Source organism: Chaetomium strumarium, assembly GCF_033439665.1.
Source record: "Chaetomium strumarium strain CBS 333.67 chromosome Unknown B0T15scaffold_6, whole genome shotgun sequence".
NCBI classification, from domain to species: domain Eukaryota; kingdom Fungi; phylum Ascomycota; class Sordariomycetes; order Sordariales; family Chaetomiaceae; genus Chaetomium; species Chaetomium strumarium.
Window position 1 is genome coordinate 368,790 of NW_026944434.1, and position 27,843 is coordinate 396,632.

At 55.3% G+C, this 27,843-nt stretch overlaps 9 protein-coding genes across 9 annotated transcripts; 4 read left to right on the top strand and 5 right to left on the bottom strand.

The window, feature by feature from the left end:
- Positions 1-345: 345 nt before the first annotated feature.
- Positions 346-3,953, bottom strand: B0T15DRAFT_486482 (ribonuclease H-like domain-containing protein; the record flags this gene model as incomplete). Its single annotated transcript, XM_062866365.1, has 6 exons — positions 346-833; positions 869-1,492; positions 1,523-1,610; positions 1,662-2,119; positions 2,176-3,322; positions 3,717-3,953. 6 exons carry the CDS (start codon positions 3,951-3,953, stop codon positions 346-348), a joined length of 3,042 nt encoding a protein of 1,013 aa, XP_062718706.1.
- Positions 3,954-4,603: 650 nt separating this feature from the next.
- On the bottom strand, positions 4,604-6,534 carry B0T15DRAFT_259256 (uncharacterized protein). The gene has a single exon (XM_062863300.1). The coding sequence runs from the start codon at positions 6,108-6,110 to the stop codon at positions 4,737-4,739; it is 1,374 nt and encodes a 457-aa protein (XP_062718707.1). The 5' UTR covers positions 6,111-6,534; the 3' UTR covers positions 4,604-4,736.
- A 1-nt stretch (position 6,535) lies between these two features.
- B0T15DRAFT_259271 (beta-lactamase-like protein) lies at positions 6,536-8,217 on the top strand. The gene is made up of 3 exons (XM_062863301.1): positions 6,536-6,844; positions 6,872-7,564; positions 7,626-8,217. Exons 1-3 carry the CDS (start codon positions 6,664-6,666, stop codon positions 8,033-8,035), a joined length of 1,284 nt encoding a protein of 427 aa, XP_062718708.1. The 5' UTR covers positions 6,536-6,663; the 3' UTR covers positions 8,036-8,217.
- Positions 8,218-9,221: 1,004 nt separating this feature from the next.
- On the top strand, positions 9,222-11,558 carry B0T15DRAFT_538592 (heterokaryon incompatibility protein-domain-containing protein). Its single transcript, XM_062869690.1, has one exon. It carries the CDS (start codon positions 9,342-9,344, stop codon positions 11,253-11,255), a length of 1,914 nt encoding a protein of 637 aa, XP_062718709.1. The 5' UTR covers positions 9,222-9,341; the 3' UTR covers positions 11,256-11,558.
- B0T15DRAFT_259342 (pectate lyase) lies at positions 11,555-12,906 on the bottom strand. Its single transcript, XM_062863302.1, has 2 exons — positions 12,289-12,906; positions 11,555-12,210 (listed from the first exon to the last, which is right to left on the bottom strand). The coding sequence occupies exons 1-2, from the start codon at positions 12,609-12,611 to the stop codon at positions 11,781-11,783; spliced, it is 753 nt and encodes a 250-aa protein (XP_062718710.1). The 5' UTR covers positions 12,612-12,906; the 3' UTR covers positions 11,555-11,780.
- A 927-nt stretch (positions 12,907-13,833) lies between these two features.
- Positions 13,834-14,985, top strand: B0T15DRAFT_538595 (uncharacterized protein). The gene is made up of 2 exons (XM_062869691.1): positions 13,834-14,462; positions 14,531-14,985. Exons 1-2 carry the CDS (start codon positions 14,135-14,137, stop codon positions 14,812-14,814), a joined length of 612 nt encoding a protein of 203 aa, XP_062718711.1. The 5' UTR covers positions 13,834-14,134; the 3' UTR covers positions 14,815-14,985.
- Positions 14,986-14,993: 8 nt separating this feature from the next.
- Positions 14,994-17,968, bottom strand: B0T15DRAFT_576383 (uncharacterized protein). The gene is made up of 3 exons (XM_062871028.1): positions 17,503-17,968; positions 16,654-17,438; positions 14,994-16,604 (listed from the first exon to the last, which is right to left on the bottom strand). Exons 1-3 carry the CDS (start codon positions 17,875-17,877, stop codon positions 15,449-15,451), a joined length of 2,316 nt encoding a protein of 771 aa, XP_062718712.1. The 5' UTR covers positions 17,878-17,968; the 3' UTR covers positions 14,994-15,448.
- Positions 17,969-18,878: 910 nt separating this feature from the next.
- B0T15DRAFT_437981 (uncharacterized protein) lies at positions 18,879-20,522 on the top strand. Its single transcript, XM_062865860.1, has 2 exons — positions 18,879-19,614; positions 19,675-20,522. Exons 1-2 carry the CDS (start codon positions 18,887-18,889, stop codon positions 20,183-20,185), a joined length of 1,239 nt encoding a protein of 412 aa, XP_062718713.1. The 5' UTR covers positions 18,879-18,886; the 3' UTR covers positions 20,186-20,522.
- Positions 20,523-22,808: 2,286 nt separating this feature from the next.
- Positions 22,809-24,953, bottom strand: B0T15DRAFT_400810 (uncharacterized protein; the record flags this gene model as incomplete). Its single annotated transcript, XM_062865080.1, has 10 exons — positions 22,809-22,846; positions 22,945-23,180; positions 23,246-23,348; positions 23,430-23,652; positions 23,710-23,761; positions 23,813-23,934; positions 23,993-24,050; positions 24,108-24,239; positions 24,310-24,398; positions 24,477-24,953. 10 exons carry the CDS (start codon positions 24,951-24,953, stop codon positions 22,809-22,811), a joined length of 1,530 nt encoding a protein of 509 aa, XP_062718714.1.
- Between the last annotated feature and the right edge of the window lie 2,890 nt (positions 24,954-27,843).

The window sequence follows — 27,843 nt, forward strand, 5'->3', positions numbered from 1 at the left end:
TGATGAACAGTCCGAGTTGGCGGACTGTGTAGCCATTGCCTACTAGTCCATGCTGTCGACCGTATACGGCTAGCCTTATTGCCGGAATATAGTGCGGTTTGAATGCATAGTGGTGCCGAGGCGTTGTGATCTGCCTTGGTCCCCGAAGCTGGGAGTCTGCGTTTGTTGAGAGAATTTTCGGTACATAGGATTGGCTGAGGACAAAAGGGTGAAGGGCACACGCAGGAATGGAGTCAGAGAGAGGAAACCACTAGTAGAGAGTCGCTGCTGAATTGACCGCTGTGGCTACAGATAGACATGCCCAAGAAGGGTTACCAGAGTAGCAACTACCGGACAAGAATGTTTTCAAATGTAGAACATGGTATCCTTCAACGTGTCCGCGATTTTCAAATGTTCGTTGTCAGCTGGGATGCCGGCAGCAATGTAAACCCGCGCCCGGTCACACACCTTGTCTGCCAACTTTGCCGGCACGCAGACCGCTGTTGACCGTGTCGCCCGCCCTAAGCAATATGACAGCGTATGCGTGAAGTCCTCGAGGACATCCGCAGCGTTCCGGTACGGCTGCGCTATTTTAAGCTTGTCCTGCTCCTGACCAAAGTTCGCGCCAAAGAATTCGTCCACCACGACCACGTAGTGGGTCGGGCGAGCTGTGCCTTGGATGGCTTCGTGAGCTTGGAGGTAGAACTCCCATAAGAACTGACTTGTGATGGAGCGGTCGACAATGGTACCCGGCTTTGGGTTGCCCTTTTCGTCGGCCGCTTGTTCATTCTTGGGGTAGAAGCGTGTGTGGTGGCGTTTGCCGACAATGACGATGGTGATTTTGGGGGAGCTTGCTTCACCTGTTTGTAGATCTGCTCGCAGACTCCACGGATCAGGGTGGATTCTTGCTCGATGACATGATTGTACTGGCCTTCGGAAACTCCGTCGCGGTAGATAATAAGGGCCTCTGGGTACTTCGTCTTGTTCTTCCGCGCATTGAATTTGGCCCACCGTTCAAGGTGAGGTCCAAGCAATTGTTGGAAACACTTGATGGCATTCACGATCTCCTTGTTCTCTTCCGTCTGGAAGGCGACTGTTGCCGGCCACTGGGCGAGGTTGCTGTCCACATTGGCCACTATGCCAATAATGCTGGAGGAGGTGCCTCCCGCTCCTGGAACCGCGTGTGTGACATCGTAACCCACGACCATGGCGCGCCGCTGGGAAAGTATTGTCTCAGCTGCGTCACATTCAACTGTGTGATTCACTCCTCCCAGCTTGAGATTCGCTTTGAGAAGAATGTTGTCCCAATATTGGTCTCTCTTGTGCATCCGTCTGTCGTTGAGGGCGTTCTTCTGGACTAAGCACACTGTATCGATCCCAACTTCGATGTCGCCAGCAGTCTTGACCATGTTATACCGGTCAATATCCTTCCCAGGCAGAAGTACAAACAGAAAGTTGTACCCAGCTTCCCGCAACTCTCTAAACTTCTTTGTTAGCACGTTTTGAAATTCCCCTGGTGGTGCCGCCAGGATTGGGAGGAGACGTTGCGTTTTGCGGGCGTCTTGGGCGAATCCCCTTCGGGTCATATCACCGTCGATTTGCTTGATGAGCTTTTTCCACTCCTCGGCCAACTGCTCAGCCGACCGCACAGCCCGAGTCAGATCAGTCTCAGTCGGATCCACGAACCTGTCAATCGGCAACATGGCCCACCGGGCGGATTTACCGCTTTTCAGGAACCCCTTCTCGCCGAGGACCCACCATCCACTCTCCATCGTAGGAGACTGTTTGTTAGAGTACAAGACGCGAGGAGCATCAAGTTTTCGCCCTCTCGTTGGGGCCAGTGTGCGTGAAGGGCCGAGGACCTCTGTGTGTGGACGACTTGGGAACAGCGGCGCGGATTCCCCAGGCTGGCTCCCAATGCCGATGACCTGGAAGCCGTCTCGAGTAATGACCTTGGCGCTGTGTATGGGCTTGAGCTGGGCAAGCGCGATCATCTTTGCGGTCTGATCTCCGAAGAGCTTCGAGCGGAAGTTCTGACCTTCGAGAATCTCGCAAACGCTGATCGGGTAGTAAGAAGGACGGAGCTGGCTGCCGACGTTGATGACGAGCTCATTTGGGCTGATTTTGCGGTGCGGGTATGCTTCGCCCGGCTGGTCAGTACTAGCCAGTGGGACTCGGCAATGCGAGGCGACTTACCTTTACAAAAGTGATCATAGACGGAAACATGTTCCTTCTTTCCCTTGTCATAGAACATCACCTGTCTACAGGTCGCGCCGGTGTCCGGGGCATCGTTTAGAAACTGTGGTCCTTGGTCGGGGGCCTTTTGAGCTTTTTGGTCCCCCTTTTCGCCTTTGCCGTCCTGCTTACTGGCGAGACCGGATATGACCTTGATGATATCCTTCTCAGCGCCGTCGACGGCAACCTTCCGATGCTTCAACCGAACGCGCAGCCCTTTGAGAGTAGCGTGCAAAGTCGCGAGCTTGTCGTCCAGACCTGCTTTTTTGACCCACTTGTCCAGCAGTATCGGCTCGAAAAATGTCCCGTAGGTCACGTTCACGTTGATCCACGCCTTTGCAGCGCCGAACCTGATGCTGGAGAAGTAGCCTCTGATAGCGTCGACGGACCGCCCCACGGTCCTTTTGGGCTCATGCACCTTACTAGGGCCGTCTGACAATGTCATTCCACCATTGAGCGCGTAGGCTGTGCTGCCGACAACAGTCTGCCTCGAGGGGTCGGTAATCTGGAAGGACTTGGAAAACTGTCGTAGCCAGATGTTGAGGACTTGAGAATAGAGGGCCTTGTGGAAGTCTTTTGCGGGACTGCTCGATCCCAAGTAGTCGAGCAAATCGCTCATCTTCAGTGCGTGGGCCGTGTCCTCCGGTTCCCTCAGGACAACCTTGTACTGCTCTGGCCTCCAATCCGATGTCGCGTGCCGGAAGGTGACAACCCGCATGAGGCTATGATCGGAGAGCTGTTTGTTGGTAATCAATATGTCCCGGTAGTCCGACGCGAGACCCCCGTTCTCATTAGCTGCCTTGAGCTCTTCAGACTCATCAAGCAGCTGGGCGATTATGTAGGCCCTCTTCATGCCGGAAACCTTGTTTGGCGCAGTCTTTGCGTCCTTCTTGGCTCCGCCGCCCGTGGCAGTATTGCTACTGTGGCTAAGCGTCACTTTCTGTGACTGGGCCGCGAGCTGTTTTGGAGCACGACTCTCCTTGGCCCTCGTGATGTCGACGGTGTAACGGTAGAGAACGACATCCCGCTTCGGATCAAGCGCAACATAGTTGGTCCACAGCTCGACATCTTTGCCAAGGGTGCCGTAAGCGGGACGGGGAGGCAGTCTCTAATCCGAAGTCTCCTCGCCTGGTTGCGGAGCCTTGCTTGAAGTCGTTTTCTGAATCTGCTTGCCGGTTCCTTCGGCGGTAGGTGCGGGTGCTTCCGACTCGCTTTCAGTTCGCCGATCGGGATTTAGCTCCTGTTCGACTCGAGAGACGTCTTCCATGGGAGGTGTTTGGGACTGAGGACTAAGACTTTTAGCATTGATGTCTTGCGTAACCAAGCGGAGTCAAACCAAGTATTGGCATACCTGTAGTACTCTCTGGAGTGCTGGCGTCCGCGTTGGGGCTGCTGGTCTTTGTTGACTTTGCTGCCATCATCGCCACTTCCGCTCCGCCACCGTCCTCGCCCTCCGTGACCGCCGCTTCCGCTCTGCCAGTTTCCACGCCCTCCATACTCACCACTCGCACTCTGCCGGTTTCCTCGACCTCCGCCTCCGTGACCTCCACCCCATTGACGTCCGCCCCGTTGACCTCCATAATCACCACTTCTGCTTCCCCGGGCCCGACCTCCGCCCCGCCAGGGCGTCTGACCCTCGCGCCCCTGACCTGGTCGGTCCTCGCTGCTACCGTCCTGAGTACTACGTTGTTGCCGCTGGTTCCGATCCTTCTTTTTGCCCTTGACCTCTTCCCAACCATCGTCACCCGCCATTTTGTTGTCCGATGTGCGATGATTAGCAAGAGTTATGGCGATACGGAAGTGGACAGACGTAATATACGGGCAGCACCCACTGAGTGCTCTGTGGCTTTCCGCGTTTGCCTTCTCGACGGGAGCAGCAGGTGTTGCGCTGGCGCAAGTGCGTGGCCGGAGACAAAGTGTGCCTTGTCGCGGGAGTTGGCTGGGGGTGGTGATAGTGCCCCGTATCCTCGAGACAGGCGGTTTGGCGAAAACAAATCGGCACCACTAGCAGGCTGACAAGGTCCCGATGCCGGATTGTCGATAATGGAGAGAGCGATGTTTGATGCCGAAAAAACCCTGATGTCGAAACCTTTGTTGTTTATGGAAAGCGAGAGATGCTAGCTGTCTATTTGTTGGTAATAGAGCTTCCATAAGACCGAAACATGACCGAATGTCTAGAGACGCCTTGTGTTGCGTCGGGTTTCCATCCAGGTCGTTGGAGGGGTGATGGGTGGGCCCTGTCCTTACTCCCAACATTGCTCCTTCCTGTTTGGATCAACCCCTTTGGAACTTCTACACAGTGAGAAGTCGCTAGCCATGTCCTGTCATCGGAGCTTTGGAGATGGGTCGAAAGCCCCAAGTCTACATTCGCACATTATGCCCCACAAGTGATGACAACTTCGAACGTACGAGGCGCTTGATCACCAGGCCGTAACGAACGCATCAAAGGGAGCTTCACAACGAAGACTGCTTTGGGAATGGAAGGCTTTGAAGACTGGGATGCCCGATCCCTCTTTCGAAATTTAGTTGATCCACCCATTGGGCCCGCCCCAGGTGCCCTTGACCATCGACTTATAGTACACCCAGGGAAAGAAGTCCTTCTTCAAGTGATAGAAGGCGCGTCTCGGCGTCGCCTGGTCCCACCCGATCACGTTGAAAGTCTCCTTCGGTACGCCGCCGTACTTGAACTCGGCCAGCATCACCTTCCCATACTCGGTCAGCAGCGGGCAGGAAGTATACCCGTCATACCCAGCCTCCACCTTCTCGTTGCCCTCCATCACCCGCATCAGATTCTTCACGAGCACGGGCGCCTCAGACGTGATCGCCGCTGCCGTCTTGGACGTGGGCAAGCTGCTAGCATCGCCCGCCGACCACACATTCCCATACTTCTTGTGCCGCAGCGTCGCATCATCGACATCCACGTATCCGGCCTCGTTCGCGAGAGGGCTGTTCTTGACGAACGCGTGCGGGCCCATCTTGGGCACCACGTGCAGCAGGTCGAACGTCCTCCTGACCTGCTCCTTCCCGTCGGGGCGCGCAAACACGGCCGTGTTGCCGTCGACCTCGACCAAGTCGTGCGTGAACAGGCCCTCCACGCCGCGCTCCTGCCGCAGAGCCTCCAGCGCGGCGCTGTACTTGGGCACGCCGAACATCGCCGGCAGGCCGGTCGCGAAGGCGATCTTGACCGCCGAGCTCTCGCTCTTGGCCTGGTACAGACCGGCGCGCTTCCAGTGGTCCAGCGCGAGCCACATGACCTTCTGCGGCGCACCCGCGCACTTGATCACACCGGCCGGCTGCGTGAAGATGGCCTGTCCCCCGCGCAGGCGCTGGATCGTCTTGAAGACCTTGTCGACCGTCTCGAAAGTGTAGATGGACGATACATTGGACTCCGGGTTGGCCGCTGCCTCTGGCAAGCCCTTGATGCTGGAGAGGTCGACCTTGATCCCCGGCGCCACGACCAGCTGCTCGTAGGTCAGCTTGGCCCCGCTGCCGAGGGTGACGCTGTTGTCCTGGGGAGAGAAGGTGGCGAGAGAGTCGGGATACAGTTTGAGTTTGGGGTCGACCAGTGACGAGAGCGGGCGCTTCAGCTCATCTTTGTTCTTCAGGCCGCCGCCCACAAGTGTCCAGCCCGGTTGGTAGTGGTGGAATTCTGCTGGGTCGACGATGGCGATGTCGTCTTGGGAGAACTTGCCTGTCCGCAGGAGCTGGTGGCTGATGGTTAAGCCGGCCGACCCTCCGCCCACAACGACCACTTTGTGATTGCGCGCTGGGCTGACTGGGACATCTGAGACGGAGGCAAACGTCCGATATGCGGCGGGCGCCTGTTTGTTGAATGAGTGTCTGGCGGCTGCCGCAGCGCTAACCGCCTGGGTGGTGAGGAGTCTACTGGAGGCCATGACGGGTACGGTGAGAGAATAAGTGAGTGAATGAAAGCTGACAGCCGGAAACCCCCACTGTTGAGACTTGAGAGAGAAGTCCTGGTGGTGAGGAAACCGTAAAAGACAGGGGCTTAGAAAGGAGCGCTTTGTGTGCTTTGTGAACCGTGCACCAGCACGCCATTGCGCTAATCTGCGGGTCCCCGACTCAATTTGTCAACCGGCAGTGGACCCCGACAAAGGCATCTCGACAACCGACGAAAACTGGCAACCGGTTTCAGTTCATTCGCTGGTGTCCGGAAGCAAAGGCGCTCGGTGGCGCCACAATCGCCTGACTTGAGTAATGTAGTATCCCGTGTTACACTGCGTAAGGTACTGTAGATCGGCGCGCCGGAGTGCGGGATTGCGGCTCCTTAGTCCTATGAATCGAGTCTGAACGGCCTCCTCTGACACAAGATAGCCGGCGCCAAGTATGCGCAGCCATTGAAGTAACGGGTATCGGAGCGGATGTCGGCGCGGCTATCGGCGGTGCCCCGAGGTCCCCCGTCCCTGGCCCCGTACCGCCGGGACGGTTATGCTATGTTGGATTGTGGGTCCCCGTAATGCCGGCAACGGGTTTAAACACGCGGCTACATCACCGGCTTCATGCTGGTTCACAACTGGATCTCCCCTAAACATCGCCAAGTGCTCAGAAGTTAAGATGAGAAGACTTCCGCTACAAAGTTGTCTCGGGGCTACAGAGCTGCCCACTACCCGTCCCCTCGTCTCCCCCTTCGCCAAAGCCGCCCGTGTCTCTAGCCTAGAGCTGCAGACTCTGTCCAGAGCCGGGCAAAACCGCGCCCCCCATCAACAGTTATATAGTCGAAACCCAGTGTCTCGCGTCAACCCTCGACGCACAGCATTACCCACCATGCTTCCTACCCTCAACCCCGTCAGAACTCCCGTCCGTAGGACATACACCACCGCCAGCACAGCAGGACCAGCAACCGCTTCCCCGGAACCCGTCATCCACCCACTATTCGAACCACAAACCTCCACATGGCAGTACGTCGTCGCCGACCCAACGACACAGACAGCAGCCATCATCGACCCGGTCCTCGACTATGACAAGTGCACGTGCACGGTAACCACACGCGCCGCCGACGCCCTTCTCTCGTTAGTCCGATCCCAGGGCTTCACCATCTCCCACATCCTTGAGACCCACGCGCATGCAGACCACCTGACGGCCGCGTTCTACCTGCAGAAGCGGCTTGCGGCTGCTCAGGACGGGAAGAGGCCCGTGGTGGGGATTGGGAAGAGGATTGGGCGGGTGCAGAGTCTCTTTGGCCAGCGGTATGAGGTTGCCAGTGAGGAGTACGACGGGGTGTTTGACGTGCTGTTTGAGGATGACGAGGTCTTTGAGATTGGGCGCATGGAGGCGACGGCGATGCATCTGCCGGGCCACACGCCGGATCATATGGGGTATCGGATCGGAGGTGAGATCAGAATTTTGTTCTGCGCCGGTGGCGGAGTTGGTATTAACAAAACTCCATTTAGATAATGTCTTCTGCGGCGATTCGCTGTTTCATCCCACGCTCGGTACCGCACGGTGCGACTTCCCCGGTGGCAGCGCACAGGCTTTGTATCGATCTGCGAGGAAGCTGCTGGCTCTGCCGGGCCATGTCAGGATCTGGACGGGGCATGATTACCCTGGAGAGGGGGAGAGAGAGGCCGAATCGTGGACAAGTGTGGCGGAACACAGGGCGAGGAATAAGCTCGTCCGCGACGGAGTCAGTGAGCAAGAGTTTGTGGAGAGGAGAAACGAAAGGGATAGCCAGCTCTCGGCCCCGAGGCTTCTGCATGAAAGCTTGCAGGTCAATATCCGCGCTGGGCAGTTGCCCAGGTCCGACAATGCCGGGATGAGGGCGTTCAAGTTGCCGATCGTGGTGCAAGCTGAGGGTTTGTAGCGGAATTGGCCTGGCGACGCCTCATGTACGATATTTGTGCAATCGTGGGATAACAATGCTTCTGAACGGTACTAGTCTCAACGTAGCGCAGGACTAAGACAGGAAGGTAGCAGGTTCAGGAGTCGGGGAACAAACGTAACACTGGCTACTCAACTATTTCTGGCAGATAAAAGTTGTGCTTTCAATACCACAGCACTATCCAAGCGGCTTGACTGCTATCAGTAAAAAACTTTCAACAGATTCAACACCCTGTTAAGCGTCAGAATCTGCCCACTGGGGAGACAACGAGATCAGAACACAGACAGCAAGAATGTCATATCACCATCACCCCTTAGCTGCTAACCACTGATGCAAAACTTCCTCCTACACCTCCAGCGAGTCGTTCTTCAGGCTTTGCAACGCCGGGCTTGGGAGCACCCGCGCGCCGCCAAACGCTACCAGCTCCTCACCGATCGCGACCGGGACCGGCGGAGCAAACTCGACCTCGACCCCGTCTCCGCCCGCTAGCACCGGGACACCCCAGCGGCCCAGCTTCCACCAACCAACAGTCTTAGAGTCCCCAGCCGGGGAGGGCAGCGCCATGCGCAGCAACTGCAGCTGCCCGTTCGCCTGCCTTAGGAAGCAATTAAGGTAGGCGGTAGCAGCCATTGCGTCGAGGTCTCTAGCTCCCTTGCGGCGGATCCGTAGGAATAGTCTTGTAAGTGTCGGCAAAACGTGAGCTGAAAGCTATTGAACACCACGCGCCGAACAGCTGCACGTCAATGTGGAGAGTCGTTTGACTGCCAGTCCAACATAGTCAGCAGCCGACTCATCTAGCAGTTCACCAGGACCCCTGTTAGAGTTTCACGTTATTGTCATTGGTATCACAAGGTGGGAGCTCTATCTATGCCTCCAGGGCCGCTGAACGGAGTCGGTCAAAGTGTGGTTAGATCTGTGGTCGGACGAATGGCAGGTCCAGGTTCTGAGGCCAGCCAGATCGATGCCATTCGCCAGGTTGCACCTTCCTCTCGTCACCACTACCAGTAGCGTAAACTGCCGGTTGCCCAGTCGGGCACACATGATGTGGGACCCCGGCCTGCTGCAGATTCACCAACGACGGGCCAATCGGTTCTTAAAACGCAGCGGAAGGCCGAAGGCTGACTTGGGGCTTGCTGCACGGCATTTTAGCACAGCCCCAACTTCCCCTCTTTCTCATGTCTGCCTTGGTATCGTAGGTAATAGGTAATACCTTATGAGTATGAACGAACCAAGGTAGATTGCGGTAAGAGCATCTTCAACTCAGTCTAACCAGAGAGGTAACGACGAAATGCGATTGATCAACAGCAGCACGCTCGAGCTAAGGGACTTCGGTCCCCGCCCTCCGCCGTACGCGATTCTATCCCACACGTGGGGGGATGAAGAGGTGACCTTCCAGGATATGGCCGACCTAGACACAGCACGCAAGAAGGCAGGGTTTGCCAAAATCGAACAGTTCTGCCGACGGGCCTCCAGCGACGGATTTGATTGGGTCTGGGTCGACACCTGCTGCATCGACAAGACATCCAGTGCTGAGCTTTCGGAATCTATCAACTCCATGTTCAGGTGGTACGAGCGCGCCCAGAGGTGCTACGCCTTTCTCAGCGACATCACGGAGGGGTGGACTCCTGCCGTGACGTACAAGACGCAGGGAATGCCCGACAACTTGCGCCACCTTAACCCCGCATTCCTCCAATCACGCTGGTGGCAACGCGGTTGGACTTTGCAGGAGCTCATTGCCCCACGAGATGTGGAATTCTACAACGGGCGCTGGGAACATCTCACATCTAAGCGTGCCTGCAAAGTCGCCATCTCCGTCAAGTATGGCATACCATTGCGGATCCTGAACCAGTCAGCACCTCTCGCTTCCATCTGCGTAGCAGAGAGAATATCTTGGGCTGCTGCGCGACAAACCACCCGGGAAGAGGACATGGCATACTGTCTGCTTGGGCTATTGGACGTCAACATGCCGTTGCTTTATGGCGAGGGTTTGACCAAAGCCTTCCTACGGTTGCAGGAACAGGTCATCGCCGCCAATGAGGATCATAGTCTTTTTCTGTGGGGTGTCTATCCGGACTGGTTGCCTAATAGGCCCCCATATACCCATAAGACCATAACCGATCGCGATCTACGAGTCACTCTCCCGGCCAGCTGGTGGTTTCCTATCGGAAGCAGTCTGGCGGGGTCACCTCGCGAGTTTCGCTTTTCACCCTGGCGATGGTGGTCCAGCGTCGATCCCATGCTGGGCATGGGAGAACCGCCGCAGCTCACAAGCCGTGGACTCCGTCTTTCCCTCTTCGTCAGGGCGGTCACCGATGAAGACATTCATGGGAACAATGAAGTTTCTCGGACGCTAGATCTGTTCTTCAGTTGGCTCAAGGCGCAAAAGTTCGACGCCTTTGCGGAATGGCTGCGACCCGGCGGTGGTGGACTTGCACGTCCTCTGCATCTTGGGGCATTTCCATGCAGTAGCGGCCTACATTTTACGCGGCCTTTGCCTTGTATTCTGTTGCTCGACATACACAGCTTTACGCATATTGCCGCCAAGTCCAAGCCTCTTAAGGTGCCAGAGTATGCCAGGCTTCAGTGCTTTCTGTATCGCCTTCCCTCAGAGGAGCTCGACCGCAATAAGTCCTGGGTGCTCAGAACTTGTTATATGAAGACGCTACTAGACTCGGAGCTGCGTCGCAGCGGGGTCCATCTGAGTCCCATCGGGTTCAGAGCCGGCCCAGAGCACCTTTGGACGTGGCTGACGCCGAGGCTCGGAATCCGTCAGTATGCTTATTATTTCAACACGGTGAACAAGGTGAATCGGATGGGAAATCGCTGGTGTCTTCACCTTCAGGCAACTGATATGTTTCCTGGGGCCTTCATATCCGTGGCAGAGCAGAACGGTCGTCACTATTGGATGGATTGTCGTGTTGGCATTGGCAGGTGGAGCGATGTTGTCAGTGAGTCCGAGGCGGAAAGATTCGCAACGAAGGACCTCAGCAGTCTATGGGTGGAATTGCCGAATGAAACTGGCCCGGTCTGTGAGAGTCGACTGGAGTTCGCGTCCGGGTCTCTACTCGTTAACCTCTACAATAGGAGCCACGATGGAGACATCTCCTATGGGGTGTATTTGGGCTTCATATGGCGGAGTGACGATCCCGGGACACCCGGGGGGGCGGCAAACGACCAGCAACTACTGGAAAGTAATGAGTAAATTGGATTTTACATCGCAGGGAAGGAAATGATGAAGGAGGATGCAACTGGTTGAAAGACGGGTGAGGGGTTCAAAGGGGAATCCAACCAGAATGTCGAGCAATACGGCGAGACAATGGGAGATTATCCTGACAAATGACGAATGTGTTACTATAATGCCAGGCCTCAGACCATCGCCATAGGATGATCAATTACGGGGTCGTGGAGACCTCTGCATTCGGCCTGAAAGCTTCCATAATAGTATCCGAAGGAGCCTGTCGAAGAAGAAACCGGTAAGGCAACTCCACGACGAGGTCTTACTGTTTCGCCAGACAAAAACCATGGTACTGTAGTCAAGGGCTGATAGTGTTGTAGCGAGTTCCAGGGATCACTGGTATAGTAGTACGAAGTTTATGTACAGTATACAGACCAAAATATGTACTAAGTAAATATGTCACAGGTAGTGAAGAATGGAACCGAGCACCCCAACCTCAAGTGCTTCGAGCACTCACCGCATCCCCTCATCACCAAAACCACGAATCCCTCCTTAGCAACCCGAAGTCTTGACAGCTTGCGCGACGCAGGCAGTGCCGGTCGGGGTGCTGGCGATCTTCTTGGGCTCCTTGCCGTTGCTGTTGCCCTGGAAGACGTTGCAGATGGCGCCCTTGAGGACGCACGAGTCCTTGATGGTGGTGGTGTCGCCGTAGTTGGCGTTGACCCCGGCGACGACGGACGACTTGTCGGTGACGCGGATGTTGGTGAAGGTGGACGCGCGCTTGTACTGCGTCTTGCAGTTGCCGCACGAGCGGTACAGCTTGCCGATGTTGCTGGCCAGGAAGTTCTTGACGTGCACCGTGCCGCCGCCGTTGTGCTGCAGCACCTTGTCCGACGCGCCGCGCGCGCCGCCGCCGTTGACGTACGACGTGCCGGACTTTTGCAGGAACGTGGCCGCGTCCTCGCACACGTCCGTCCACCAGCTGTCGGAGTCTGGCGTCAGCATCCATTGATGGTGGAATATCCCGGCGACACCCCACTGGGGGTCTATCTAGACTTACACGTTGTTCAGGGTGCAGGTGCCCTTGCAGTGGATGCCCTCGCCGTTGTTGGGGCCGATGATGACGTTGCTCAGGGTGGCGCCATCCTCGAGGATGAAGACGGCGTCCTTGTCGCCGGTCTCTGTCTGTTGCTTGCACGTCGACGGGCTGCGGTCCCACTGGAGCATCTGACCATCGAATTTCTGGCCGGCGGCGATGGTCTTGACGGCGGGCAGACCGGTGGTGCTGGTGGCCGTGGGGAACTTGGTCTGCAGGTTGGTGTTGGTGGCCGCGGCCGACGCGAGGCCAGCGGAGAGAAGGACGGCGAGGACGGGGGGTTGCATTTTGTCTATGTCTGGGTGGAAGTGTGTGGTCTAGACCGAGTTGTATGATGAAGTTGGGGTTGTTTAGTCCCGAAGCAACTCTTAGGAGTCTTAACAGCCCTCTTATACGCCTTCACCGGAATCACCACGTCTGTGGACCTCCCCATTAAGGTTTTCGTGATCGTATTGTCCACGTCGAGATCCATGATCTTGGCAACGGCCATCCTCCCTGAACGAGGACAACGCCCGCCCCAGCGGTTTCACATCCCAACTACCGATCCACTAGCTAGGGGTCGTCGCAGCGGATCATTAGACTACATCACGCTAGCGGTAGAAGTTCATCCGAACTCTGTCGGAATATTTCGAGCGATTGGTAAGTTGATGCCATGGGAGCTCAAGCGACCTTGAGCTCACTGAGGTTGTTTGTTTACTTTGTCATCTGATCTTTTGCAGTGAGAGCCATCCGGTTGGAGTCCGGTAGTCGGCGATTCTACGGATCTCCAGTTCTCAACGGAGCGTCATCGCATGCTGCAGTCCGACCTTCTCGTCCGGCGAGTGCGTTCGCTACCGCCCCGCCGGAGAATCTCCTAAGCCCGATGTTGTTCGGCCAAGCCAGCTAACGATCCAACCCTTGTGGGCCTTCTTCGCTTGACTCTTCGCTTCCAGAACAATGCGAGGATACGCGTATGTATGCATGAAAACATGCGACATCTTGGCGCCGAAACTGATCATCGTTGGTGGGATTGGATGCGAGGCTCCGATGCGCCCTGACGATCCAAACAGTAGAACCGGAAGATGCCAGTGCGCGTTGAGTCGGTGTCGGTGAGGATCACGATACTCCGAGCAAAAACTCAGCAAGCGAGAGTGCCGCGGATCTGATGCTCGCAGTCGCGTTCTCTGAGTTGCCTTTTAATGGAGTGGGAGTCTGGGACCGAAGAATCCAGGATAAAATGGTTCGTCAACATGACACCACGCCCATTCCAAGGTGCAATGCCCTGGTAGTATGTCTAGACTCAGGGGCATCTACATAGTTCGAGCCGGATATCTAAGCCAGTTTAAGTTTCTATTTCTTGGTTAGGAAGGTAGTTTAGGGCCGTTGTCGTATTGGTTCGGTGGGCCGATGTCTAGGAGGCAATAGGAGTTGTAGGGTCTCGGGTTCTCGGTGGAAAAGGAACCGATGCATCACAAAGGGCTAGTAGAAAGGGACATGTTCACAGCTGCGTGCAACAAGTTCGTGCTTTCTTGTGAATCACCTAGGATGTAGGCATTCACTCCTTTGCAGACGTCATGTTTCAAAGGGTTGGCGGCTGGGAACCGATCTGCTAAATGTTGAATAGCAAACTAGGTGGTTTTCGATGGTGTATTAACCATTCCCACACCCTCCGAGTGTGACGTGATTTCCACCCCTTCTCCATTCCACTTTCCTTCGCTCATGTACTCTCCCTTCTTATACTGACTCGAGGTCGAGGTAATGCCATCATTTCGATGTCGATGCAATCCTGGCTCTTCTGGCACGCGCAGATCCGGGCTTCGAAGACGGCTTGATGACCGAGCCGCGAGGGGTGATCCTTGTGCTCCCAGAACCCGATTTCGATTTGTCGCCAATTTTCTCAAAGGTCATGCATGCGAATTCGAACAGCCTCTTGGGGTCGGGATCTCGGAAGTTGTCGCGGTATCCCCGGCTTTCCATCTTCGAGAGCACATTTTCATCGAGGGAGGCGAGAATCATGAGCATTGCCTTCATGCGTCGAATCCTGTACGCCCTCTTAAGTCCCTCGTCCGCTTCTGCCTGGGACGGCTTCTCTGTTCCGTCCATGACGCCTTTGATGTTGGTCGAGTTGATCTCGGCTTGTATGGCTCCCTTCCATCGAGGTAGGTCCTTCCTGTTCTTCAACTTGGGGAGGGTTGAAACATTGTGCCTCATGGCTACGTTCTCCAAGTACCATCGTTCCTCCGCGGGCAATTCGCTCAAATACGATTCGTACCGCTCCTCCACCTCGGAGTCCGACGCCATTTTGTTCGGTTAGACCTGGTAAGCGGTTTCGCGGCAAGAGATAATGGCTCGCTGTTGGGTTGTGAGTTGAGGGAAAGAGAGGAATCGAGGAAGTCGGTTGATCTACGCGCATCGTGTGCTTGTCAGTCGCTCTTACTCGAAGAAAGAGGATATCACGATGCTGAAAACGGGTGCAAAAACGCACCAAAACACACCCAGAAGGGCGGGTAGAATTTGTGTCCGAAAAGATTCCGCAGCTTGAGTGGTTTCCGCCGGTCTGCTTTAGCCTGCAACCGCTCCAAAGTCGGGAATTTGGACTGGGTGCTCAGCGGCAACAAATGCAGTGGCCGGCCGTGGATCAAAGGGCCACATTGAAGTGATGGCACCCGTGTGACAAGCTCCACCTACAATAAGATCAGAACAACTCGATTAAGTATCTATCTAGCTTAGTAGGTAGGTAAGTATTCGTGCCTATCGGGACATATGGCAAAGAACCTCCGTAGTATCTCAAACCTTATCCCTGCGGCCATCCAGACGCCCAAGCATTATTGAAGCCCCAAGCATTATTGAAGCATATCGCCAACTTCGTGCCCGAAGAACCCCGAGTCATGCCCGTAGAGCCACCAGCTTGACAAACGCCCAGTATCAGGAGTATGCTGTTCAACCCATTAATCCACACCGCCGCCAGGACATTCCCGATGCTCTCAGCAAGCCTCCTTTCCTCACACCAAACGCCTACCCATGCCGAAGCAAACGCGTAGTGCTGTACGCCTAGCCATTCCGGAAAAGACGCTATACCCCCTGCTACATGTATCGTAGTACATAAATTTACACTTATAACATGAGACGGAAACGGAAACACGCATCAGGGTAAGCCAACAAAGCCACCGCCCTGCAGGAACCTAACCTGGTGCTCCCTCAGATCCGCCCAGTTCCGCAACTCCATCTCTTCATCGTCCCCGGGGGCAGCGACGCCTCCATCGCTAACTCCAGAAGGCGGAATTCGCTCCAGCCGCATGAGGATCTCGACAAACTTGCTCAGTGATTCCTGCGCCTTGACCGCGACGGGGCCCTTCCGTTCTGGCGCATCGTTCACCAGGGTGCTGGCGACCTGCCGGATCTTGTTGATCAGCGACGCCCCGTTGGGCTCCATGCTGCGCTGTGAGATGGAGGTCAGCACCGTCAGCAGGTGCTGGACAATCAGCTCGCGCTCGGTCGTCATGGTGTCATCAATAGGATCGGTCTGCTCGGCTGCTGCGTGCAAGGCGGCGGCGGCGACGGACTGGGTCCCCGCGGCTGCGTCTCCGACGCTGGCGGTCGCATCCTCCACGTCGTTGTCCTGCTGCTGCTGCTGTTGTGCTGCGGCGGCGAACGAAGCCTGCGCAGCCTGCACGCGAGCGTGCTCGCGGTGGGCGTCGCGCAGGTTGAGGTAGCGCTCGACGTAGTAGGAACGCGTGGCGAGTTGGGACGCGTACATGTTGGCCTTCTGAATCTCATATTGAAGCAGACGCCGGCGTTCGGGATGGGCACTGACGGTGTGCCGGAAGTCCGGGTTCGCCTGCTGCAGGGCGGCATAGGGGAGCGGACAGTAATGTAAACCGCTGTTGGCGTCGTCGAAGACGCTAGTCATATGGCTGGTTGGGAGCAGGTTGGACACTCCATGGATTTGGTTGCTGCCGGACTTAGCGTGCAAGTCGATAATTAACTCCCGCGGCAGGCCGTCCATGACTTGTTTCACGGCTTGCAAGGACTCATCGAGCATAGTCTTCTGGTCGTGAAACGGCAACGTAGAAATGCCATAAGATACCTCGACGCTCATAATGCCGTTCATGGTCATGTAGATTTTGATGCCCTGGTTGAACCCCGTCAGGAGTGAGACGACACCTTCAGGTTGGCCCAGGATCTGGTGGGTCAGAATGTACTGGTCATCCACCTCCACGGGCAACTCCGGGTATGGCTCACTAGGAGTCGGCGGAGGAAGAACGATATCGCCCTGGTGCGAGCCAAGCTGGTACATGGAGCTGGAAATGGTTAGCGAGAGCAAATGTCTGCAAGAACGTGGTACCATACCGAAGGCCAAGAAACAAGCACCAGAAGATGCGCTTGCCGAGTTGATCCTCGACGTGATTGAACGGCGGTCCGCGATAGGTGACGCCAAACATGGATGATCCCATGTCCCGAGGTTTATGGTAACCTAGCTCCCGAATGAAGGTCATGGACTCGGCCATGAATCGTCGACTCAATTTCCACTGCATGGTGTATGCTGCGGCCAGCCCGAGGAAGTAGCTCGTCGCTGCATCGTAGACATTGACATCTTCCCTGCTATAGAAGGCCGGGCCGCGCGCTTCAAGGGCGATGCTCCGGCACCTGTCGATCAGAGTGATCGCTTTCGGGTACATGTGCATACCGTGTTGCTGCGCCTTGAGGTGTAGCCGGGCCGTCCTGGGAAAGGAAGCGACCAGGCAACCGATCATGCTTGCCAGGAGCGCGAGGAATCCTCTGTTTGTCCGATCCTCTCTGGCCGTGAAGGACATCCTGAAAGTCGGTTCATGCGGGAAGGGAGTGAGGGGGTGAATGTAGGTAAAGAAGTCGTCGATGAGCAGCGTCAGAACCGGCCACGGCGCAATCGACTCGGCATCGAGAACTTGTTGCGCCTCTTGGCTGCCGGCGATCGAGATGAGCGTCTCGGCGGCATTGTGCGGTCCAGGACTGATGTTTGGCTCGAGTCGCGGTTGCTTGGCCGCCTTTGCGGCCTCGACGTGTTTGTTCGGAGGGCCGCGCCGCTTCATTGTGCGGTTGAACGTGCAGTCAACTCCCAGTTCCGTACACGGCCGGCAGGGTTGCGACTCGTCGCACTGCGCAGAGATGGAATTTAGTTCATCTGTGTCAGACAAACGCAGAGGAGGGAGGAAGGCGCACCTTGACCTTCCGCTGGCTGCACATGTCGCAGGCTCGGCGCAGCCGGGTCGCCTTTGGGTTGCCATTCGGAGGGGCTCGCACTTCGGCGGCCACTGCAGGCACACCTCCCAAATACGAGCCATCGACGACGGGCGCATGTTGGTTTGCCACCGAGCTCTGCGACGACACCGAACCGGGCACCGCGACAGCCGCCTGCAGCGCCTGCAGGCCATGATGCGCGGTTGCAATTGCCGCGGCAGCAGAAATATCCGCATTGAATGCCGGATGTATCTGTGCATGTTGGCTGCCGCTATCCGCGCCTTGTTGCGCGGTCTCTACCGTCGGCTCAGCATTGTCGGGGGTCGACGACGGCGGCGGAGGATAACTGGACGACATCCTCGCTAGGAAATTCGTCACCTACTCGTTCACGGCTTCACTTCGGTTGATTTCAGCTGTGACTGTCGCTGGCGATCCGGTAGAATTACGGATGTCTGCAGAAAGCGGGACTAGCCGCTAAATGGCAGGGGTCTGGCCTCCAGCACAAATCGTTCACTCTGTTCAAAGTTCAAAGTCGGTGTTTAGTTATCTTCACGTGACTACGCACGGTCCATCGCGACAAGAACGCGCTTTGTGCCCGGTGTTGCGAGCCGCCCTGTGTGGCCCGGGCGTTTTCAGGCCCACTATGTACCTATGTATCCGGCCTCTCCTCTCTGCAGCTCACATCACACACATGGCTCTGTGCTGCGTGCTTCTCACCCGCCACATGTGGTTGCTTGGTCTGGCATGATGAGAGCAAATCTCAGTCGTGGCCAGAGACATCGCATACTCGTCTCTAGGGGCACCGCCTGACTTGGGAACAGATTCTGACGGCATGGGCATGCGACAGAATCGATCGTAGTGTCTTTTTGGGTTGGACTAGGTGGGCAAGAGAATGGAGTACTCCGTATATTGGCTCCTCCTCTGGTCCTGCTCCACGCTGTGAGGGCCCTGTAAATCAAACCTTAGGCACATAGCGCAGCAACGGCGCATCACGTATCATGATTCGGTTAAAGGACAATGTAGTATATACGATGTAAAGTCTGTAGTCTCTCCAGTTCCAGCGGACTGGCGGGTGTGAACCGGACATCACAAGCCGCTCAAACTCATCGCTGTCATTCTGTTACAACCTGAGTCCTTTCTCTATGTTCATGCTTGTCAGGAACAAGATAGATAATCGACGAACAAGGCTCCTCTGAGACAAATGTATTAGATCGATGACAGGTTGCTGATCCTTGCCAGGCAGTGGCAGCAATTGGACTCTTGGAAACTCAGGGTTAGGGTGCTGTCAGTCGCGCCTGCCACTTCCTGTCCATGAGTTCGCGACCCTTGCCAAGACCGGGCAATCGAGGTTAGGCAGGAACAGCACATGACAACCACAACGTGGCGCCATAGCCTCATTGCCAATGACTGCAGCAGTCGGTTTTTTTGTGATAAATCAACCGACCCAACCTCCGCTTTTCAACCCTCCACCAAATTTGTCTTCCAACTTGCAACTTGTGACTTGTCTGCGACAGTGCGACTCCCACAGTCCCACTCCAGGCTCAAGCTCAAGTTGGATCTTGAATCTGGCTCAGTGCTGCCTGGACCTGCAATGCCTGCTCTTTCGTGGTTTCCAGGACTGATGAGCAAAATCACCGGTAGTCACCATGTTCGCCGGCGACGGCGCGCTGGTCGGTCATCCACACCAGGCATTCCGCACCAGCCTGCTTCCGGCGATATCACCTGGCAAGCCAACCTCACAAGAAATCAGGCAGTCACCGACCGCTGCAGAATTGAGCTGGATCCCGCCGCACTGGATAGTCTCCCTCAGCTCTTCCGTCTGCCGTATGACATACGACACAAAATCTACCGCCTCATTCTAGACGATGCTGGCACCCGGCAGCACATCTTTTGTCCATCGGTGTCTCGGAGGAGGATGCCGAGGGAGTTACAACCTCGATATCTTTTGAGCGAGAAGTTCACCGACTCGGATGGATACTACGTCTGCGGTCACTACGAATGCCAGAGGGCTGGGTGGGCATTCAGAGTCGAGGCTCCATCGGTCGGCTTCCGACTCGGCGATCTGAACGCGTTGATGAAAACTAACAAATTCGCGTACGTATCACACAGCGCAGCATATATTGTCTCGAGCAGAAGGCTAACCCAGTATCGCAGGTATCAAGAGATTTCACACTTCATGTACGCATCAATCAACTTCCACTTCGCGACCTTTCGCGAGCTGGGCGCATTCCTCGACTGGATCAGCCCCGACACTATTCCCTCTATCCAGTTCATCACATTCATTGCCCATATGCTGCCAGATGGGACCGAGCACTGCAAGGAGCTGATCGAGGGGAAGTACTTTCGAGGAATTGACCGCGATCATGTGGCTCTTTTCAAGCGCATGCCGAGCCTCAGATCTCTCGAAATCACCTTTTTCCCAAACATCATGCTGTCGTTCACCACACGGTTCACAAGCATCATGAAGCCACTGGAGGAACTGGCCAAGACAACGGAGATCAAGGTCATCCTGCCCAAGATCTTCTATAACAAGGACAAGAGTGGGCAGGGCCTTCCTTTGACACGAGGCTACAATGAAAAGACGGCATTCTATTCATTGACGAGGCCGGAATACCTTGGCCGGAACAGGCTCAGCGGCTGTGAGGCGTATTGGAGGTTCCTTTAGACAACTTGGGAAAGGAAGGAGTTTTCCGGGCATAGTGGGCTTTCTTTTTGGCGTTCTCTTAGGCCGTGTTGCGTTTGCTATGGTGAGGACTAAGGCGCAATGGGCATGGCCATCTCAGAGGATTTCTGCGGGATGATGTCTTCACTGTCATCTATGACTGCACTGGGCTTTCCTCTTCTTCATATTATATGCCCTGGAATGAGGAAGCAATTTCTTCGACGGGAGATAGACGGTACTGCAGGCGCAAGTTATGAATGGCGATTCCGGGATGTGGTTGAGTTCTCGCAGTATAACGTTATCATGATCAGGTAATATGACTCCTGCCCAATGTGAATTGAAACCTAAACTGCCCTATTCCAGTACCCATGGAAGCTTCTGGAAGAACCTGGCGATGCCCTAGTTCAAGTTGAGCTTCAGCCTGCGGATGCTCCGCATGCTAGCGACCTGATGCGGGTAACACGTCTCAGCACCGATAGCCGATCACATAACCAATGAGTTGATGATTACCTGCCTACTTGACCAAATGGCAGTTCAGAAACCCCACCACAACGGAAGTCCTCTTCCTGCATGAACCTCGGTCTTTGTTTCGATATATCCCCAGCCACCCTTGCACCGCATTCCCAACTGACAATAGCACACCATTCTGGTGAATCTCTGTCCGTCTTTCCCTCTCTCCCGCTGCAGTAACTCGGGGGGTCTTCAAAAGCAATCTGATGAAAGTGCTCTGCTTTTGTGAATAACTGGTCAGAAGCAGCAAACTCTGTCAAAGATCCATCCTCTTAACCAGAAACACGCAGCTACTTTTACGTCATGCTGTATTCGATAATGGCTCTAGGCATCATGATGTGGGTTGATAGGCATCACACCAGTATATCCTGTTACAAATCCGCACAGATAATGTCAGTAACAGTTTACTGTCTGATCTACTGCTCTGATGGGGGGTTCCTCGGCCGGGGTCATGGACTCATAGATGATAGGAGGCACATGCGTCGGAGTTAGTGATGTGCCATTCTTCGAGTTTGACCAGGTTATATGTGACTACGCCATAGTTTCATCAGCGTCCAACCCATCCACACCTGAACAAGTACGCATCCAGGTCGGAATCAGCTCGAATGCGAAACTATAAGTCGGTGAAATGAACCGTGATGCAGCAGGGTTAGGATCCAAGCGCAGGTTGTGCCCTTACCCGGGCACGTCCCACTTGCCTTCTTTGGGCATGGCGATGATTTGATTGGTTGGATCACAATGACATGGCCGGCCAGATCCGATCGGCAACGTGGGGTTCATGGCATCAGCGCAGCCTTTCTTTGGGTTCGGCTCCTTACCTTACCTAAGGTACCTGTCGTTTCTAAGGCCCGATGGTTCTTCACCTGTAAGGTAAGTGATTGTGCATTGGGCTTTATGTGTGGGTTCGTGTTCAATTGAACCATTGTGCTCCAACAAAACCCTAGTCCTTCTTGCCCTTCCATCTATTGCACTTACCTGGCTGCCCGAAGGCCTTGAAGAGTGTGTGTTTGCTGGTGACCTCGTGAAATCATGCAGCAGATTCTGTTTCAGTGCTCGAGGTTCCGGAGGCGCCTAGGTTCTAGCTCAAATCAACTGCGTGGCTTAGTCAAGTCCCGTGCTAATTCGACATGAGCTTCAGAACCTTGTACGGCCCGTAGATACATGCATCGCTAATCGCGCGATGGGCGGCTTCCCACAAGAGGAGATGAGTGACCGAGGTCAAATTCTATGGAAACAGCCTAGTCCGCTGCCACTTCAATGGACGTCGCAATCTGCAAATGCCAAGAGCTTCCCAAACCCGGATTTGACGTTTCACTGGCTCGAGACTGGGTAAGGGCTCCGGAAGACGCCGTTGTGTGAAGTGTTCGGAATTTCGGGCCAACATGCCGCGGTCGCGGAGCATCACCGGTTTTTTGGTGCTGGAAAAGGCCCGTTTGATCAAGGGACAGGACAGAATCAGCCGCATCTGAAGTTGCATCGTTTGGTCTGGTTCCTTCCTTGGCGTGCCATCCCGCGCCGTTGTTCCACGACATTGCGGAAGAGCCTCGCCTTTGACCCAAGGGTCCGGCCATGATCTCATCGAGTTTGTGATCAGGCCAGAATGTGCACTAGGGTGCATAGTCCATCGTGCTGCTTCTGAGTCCGGATGGTTGGATGCCCAGGATGTACTGAACAGTACAGTGTTGTCATCGCTTGGCGACGGGAAACACGCACCGGACGATTCCCGATAAACCGACTTAAGCTTATTTTTTTATGAGACCTCCACTTTACTTGAACTAGCTGAGCTCACGGCATTCAATCACTCGGGCATCTTCACGATCTAAGTAACGCAAGACATTGTCCTTCGCCCGCGGCTAACAGGCTTTCTAGAGCTCCGAATCTGAATATATACATCCTCCTTTGACATCTCCTTTTGCGGGAACAGTTTATACAACTCTACAGATCCAATGCTACCAAACACCTGTCACCCCCATGCCATGATATGCTCCGATGTGACGTTGAGGAAAAAGTGTGGGGGCAACGTGCCACAAACGGGTTGTCGCAGCCACTGCCTCCGCCGCAGGAGCCGCACCGCACCCATTATTGACGCAATTCGAGACACGTATCACAGGTGGGTTCAGAAGTCCCAAAGGGTTCCAAACGCATGCATCCCGGCTGGAGAAAAGTGTCGACGTCAGCATACATACCGCAGTACTAGAACAGTGAATTGAGGGGAGGAGGCCTGGGAAGGGGTTTGTTGCGTCACAACATACCTTCGAGACAACCCTGCATCATCTCATCGTTGCCCTGCTTGTTGGAGGTGATGAAGATAACTTCGGCTCCGAAGCTGTCCCACACCTCCTTGAGAAGCTGCACCGTGTTCGGCCGTCCTCCTCGCTTCTTCGAGTCCCAGAGGATCATGCGCTCCGGCGGGATGTTGTTGTAGATGAGACCCGTGATTGTCGGTCCGAATGTCTTCTCTTGGTCGGATCCGATCCAAATCAGAAACCTGGAGTCAAACCATTAGTTGGCATATCTCCAAGCCGTTTGGACTTTCTGGAAGGTGCCACTTACCAGTTTGGACTCTGTATGCAAGTGGACAGCGCCGCCCCGATACCGGTTCCGGTGCAGATGCGAATCCCTCGCTTAAACATGGCGGATGCGTGCCCGACACCGGCTGAATATCCCGTGTCAGTTTCTCTTCCCACTTCAGGAAACCCCGGCACACACACAGAAGCGGAAAAAAAATGGAACGTACCGAATTTCAGCTCCCTGGTCCATACCGTCTTGGGCGGGTTGGCAACCAGGTCCCTGGTAAAATCGCCCTGCACGCCGCAAATCATGTAGTGGCACCCGGACCTGCGGCCCTCGCTGATGATTCCGAAGGCATGGTACTCCATGATGGACGTCCGGCTGATTCGCCCGAGCAGGCCCTGCTGCATGCCACGGTCGAACTTGAGAATTGCCACTTTGGGCGACGGCTACAGTTGTTTCGTCAGTTAATGGCGAGCAATTTTCGGTTGGTAGGGGAAGCGCACAATCTCAACTTCCACGGGCACCTCCCGGAGAGTCAGCCAGGGAATGAGGATACTAGGGATACACGTTAGCACTGTGTCAAGTGGCACACAGAAGACTGCGTACAATATCGTCATGAACACAGCAAACCACAGCTCCTGCACGTTGAGCAGAGAGTTGGCGTCGGCCCTCCATTCGCCTCGCTTGATGTCGTAGGAGTTTCCTAAGATGACGAAGACCCAAGTCGCCTGCGCCGGTGTATCAGCACCCATATGGCACATTGCAAACAACGATTCGTGCACCTACCGCAAGCCCTAGCCAGCCAATAAAGCGGTGGTGACGCTCGAACGTATTGTGGTAGTTGCTGCAGGAACCGTCAGACTCAAGCCAACGCCCACCAGAAAAGGCCGGAACCACTGACTTGCGGACCCATGGGAAAGCGCTCAGCACTGAGATGATGACCGCCACGTTGGTGATAATACCGGCTGCAATCACGGACGGGTGCTGCTTTTGGCGGTAGATGATGATATCGACGACCTTGTAAACAAGCCACCTTTGATTGAATCCATCAGCTTTGTCCTAGCAAGGGGGTCCAATTTCTAAGCCGGAGTATGTCGACTTACGCAGCGCCAGAGAGAGCGGTTCCAGAGTGGATGCCTCCCACATGTTGTAGGATTGAGGTCACTGCCAACTTGATGCTCACCGGTGCCCACTGCAGTCTCGGAGAAGAAAACGATTAGCTGCCGAGCGTGTCCTATGAAAACACAGCGAAGAAAAAGAGAGGACATACGCTTCGAAGCCCGTAGATGGAGATGAGGTAGAGAAACCTCAGAAACAATTCATTGCGGAACAGAACCGCGCAGAGAAGGTTGCCAAGCACCAAAGCGCCAAGGTGGTTCTCCGCGTAGGGGAAACGACCGACTGCGGCGAGGATGATCCCGGTGAGGTTGAGCAGGGTGACAAACGTGAAGAACTTCCGGTATGTGTTGAACCACAGTTGGAAGGCGATCCATCTGCTCGTCTTTGGCCTCTGGGGCTTCTTGACCGCTGCGGGAGGGGCGCGTGGTGGCGGTACTACGGTAGCATCGGCGGCGGAAGAGGGCTTCTTCTCGTCCAGGTAGACGGCGGGTGGTGATGGGATTGCACATGTATCGGCTGTAGCGTCGTAAAGTCCCTTCTCCGCGTCGTCTAATGCTGCCGACGTGACCGTGACCGCCTCCCCTAAGGGGGCTTGTTCATGATGGGACCACTTTGGTGTACCCGACATCGAATCCGCCGTTCCTGTGATGAGGAAGTTGGCAAAGGAAGGGTCGTTGAAATGGGGTTGCGTGGACTGCATCTTGAGAAAAGGGTCGTCGCGCGTGGGATCGTGCCAAAGTCATGAGCTTTAAGCCGAAGCCCGTACACGTCTTCCTGAGGTAATTCTTGAAACGACCAGGCGGGAGGGCCACCTAGATCCAAGGCACGACTCTGAAGTCGATGACGAGACCCGCGGTGGGCGTGGTTGGGAAGCTGGATCGTGCGGCCCGAAAGAGCGTGTGAGATGCCGTCACTCCGCGATCCCTTCGGCGTAGCTCCAGCCTCGAGCCGCAGCGGGCGCTTCCAACGACCGATGGCGAGCGATGGCCAAGACGGAGGAGTAGTAAGCTAGATCCGGGACTTGATGCTACCTAAGTAGTCATCCGGGAATAGAAGCGTCGGCGAGGCGGCCCCCCAATGTTTAAAGACCACAGAACTGGGCTCCGCGCAGGGCGGGTCCCGAGTGGCCTCACCTAGAGCGCAGGAGTCGACGTTGTCATGTACCGATTCTCTGCCAAGGAACGATAACAAGACAGACACCACACCCCCTGTCTGGTGTTTCGCTGTTCCAGAATGCATCTCAAACAGATCTGCCGGGTGCCGTTTGTGTGGAGCCGGGGGAGCGAGTGAGCCGTCAGGGCAAATGCCGCCCCATGGGGCTTTCCCTCCTGGGCCAACATCCCAATCAGGGCGTCAGGAAGTAATTTGGGGGCATATTGGGTGCTCTCTCAGGCCGCGCTGTTGTACAGCCTGCGCTGATGTCACATGGGCAGGGGCGTGCTTGCTTGGCCCACCTCCTCGACGGCCGGATAATCCCGCATGGAAGCTCCGATTACCCAAATTAACCCCGGATTCTAGCGGACGCTGCACATCCGCGCGGCAACACGTGGAGAAGAGTCCGGAGACCAGATTTTCTAGCGGCGCTCCTGCAACAAAACCAAGTCAGACAGCGGCCAAGACCCGCAACACTGAATTGATCGGGCGAGAGGAGAGGATTCAAGATCGGAACGACGGTGCGCCAAGGGTGGTGAGATGGGTATGAGTGTGTGCTCATAGAGAACACCAAGGCAGCATATACTGGTCCTGGTATCCTTGAGACGGAGGCATTCAGCCTTACAAAGCTGCTACTTAGTTGAGTTTGTACAGAAACAGGTACCTTCGAATACTGCACGTGGTGTGATGTAGGGAAAGCGAAGTAGGTGACGCACTGCGGGTACAATTTTTATTTGGGCTGGCCTTCCTGGAAGAAAGCTTATCTTCAAGGCATGTGGTGACAGATAAGGGATGGACAGGGCCGATGGAACGCAGTCTCGACAGCCTGGGGCTAACTCGGCCATCTTATTCCTGAATGGGATGGATTGGATGCTCGTGGCGATGATCAAGGTGCCATGGTCCATGAGGATCGTGCCCGGTCAAAGCTACCGTGAAATACCCGACTGCCGGTGGTATCATATATGGGATGCGGTGAAGCGGTCGAGTTCTGTGCTGATCTATTCGCGGTAGTTGCCTTTTCGACTTCCCCGTACCCCAGGCTTCCCCATGATATCTGAGCCTAAAGCAGCGACTCGGTACCTCATTGGTTATTAGCCGCCGAGCGCCGAGGCAATGCCGAGTTCGAGGATGTGCGAATGACGAATGACAGAAAGGTGAGAGACTGTCGCTTGACAGACGTGATTGCCGCCGCGCCGGGGTATTTTGCGCAGCCCGGCAATTTAGAAATTCCCTCAGACTGGGAAGAAGGTCAGCACAGCCCGGTTCAGCTCACCATCCGTTGACACCCAACCTCGTGTGGGCATTCAAGGCAGCAACGGGAGCCAGATAAGGGCCCGGACGAGTAGCGGGCGAGCTATGGAAGCGCTCGACAGGATTCCATGAACTCAAGCGAACCAGATACAAAGGCAGTTGATGTCAACCTGCATCTGATGCGCTCACGTCCACGCCTCCGCTAACGACCATGATGCCATGTGTGTTATGCTACATGTGGGCCGTCGAATCTCGATGGTGATATGGTGCTAATGATGTGGCGCCAATATTGGACTATAGTCAGACTCAGTTGCTTCGGGCCGACGATGCGGACAGTTCACTGTCCAAGCCCCTTGGCCCACGCTTCTTTTTGCTCACGGACTGCGTTGCCTAACGAAATTGCCAGGTTTGGTGACCTCGTCTCGTCAGTGTTCGTTGCGATATCCTGGAGAATGTTCGCGCGATATGAAGTAAACAAAAACGAGTGCATGGTATTCTGACGCATCATCGTCCGGGCGTCAGCGACCATGTAAGGAAACAGAATCAAGAGGTCGCCATGCAACTCGGCTTGACCTCCCTGCGACGGTGCTTCTCGAACCATGGGGTTGAACCAGGCTGTTTAAAGCACATGGATCAATCATAGAAGGGAGTTGCGTGACTAACGTCGAAGAAATAGATCCTAACAGGCGAGGACTCATCAAGTAGGCAATCAATCCATCATGCAGAGCCGTAGCAGTTCGGCTGCCTTACATAGTTGTTGCCCAACTGATGGTGCTGATCCCCGACCTTGGACTTATTCGGCAGTGGTGTTGGTCTTCGCACAAGTCAGGAAGGGCGAAGCGGCTAATGTACCCAGCATTTTCAGTTTGTGCGTGTGGCTATTAAGCTCCGCCTTGTAACTTTGACTACCCAAGGACGGATCAGCAAATTGAGCTAGCAACTGGACGGAAATAGAGGACAATTTCGCTGCAGTCTAAGCAAGACCTGTGGTCAGGTACCTTTGTTTCCAATTCTAGAGGTCCAGCTACTGATGCTGTGCATGGGGACTGTTGGGGTGACAGCTGCTAGCATCAGGGGCAGAGAAGTAGGTCAGGCAGGTATTGGAAGTGCCGGTA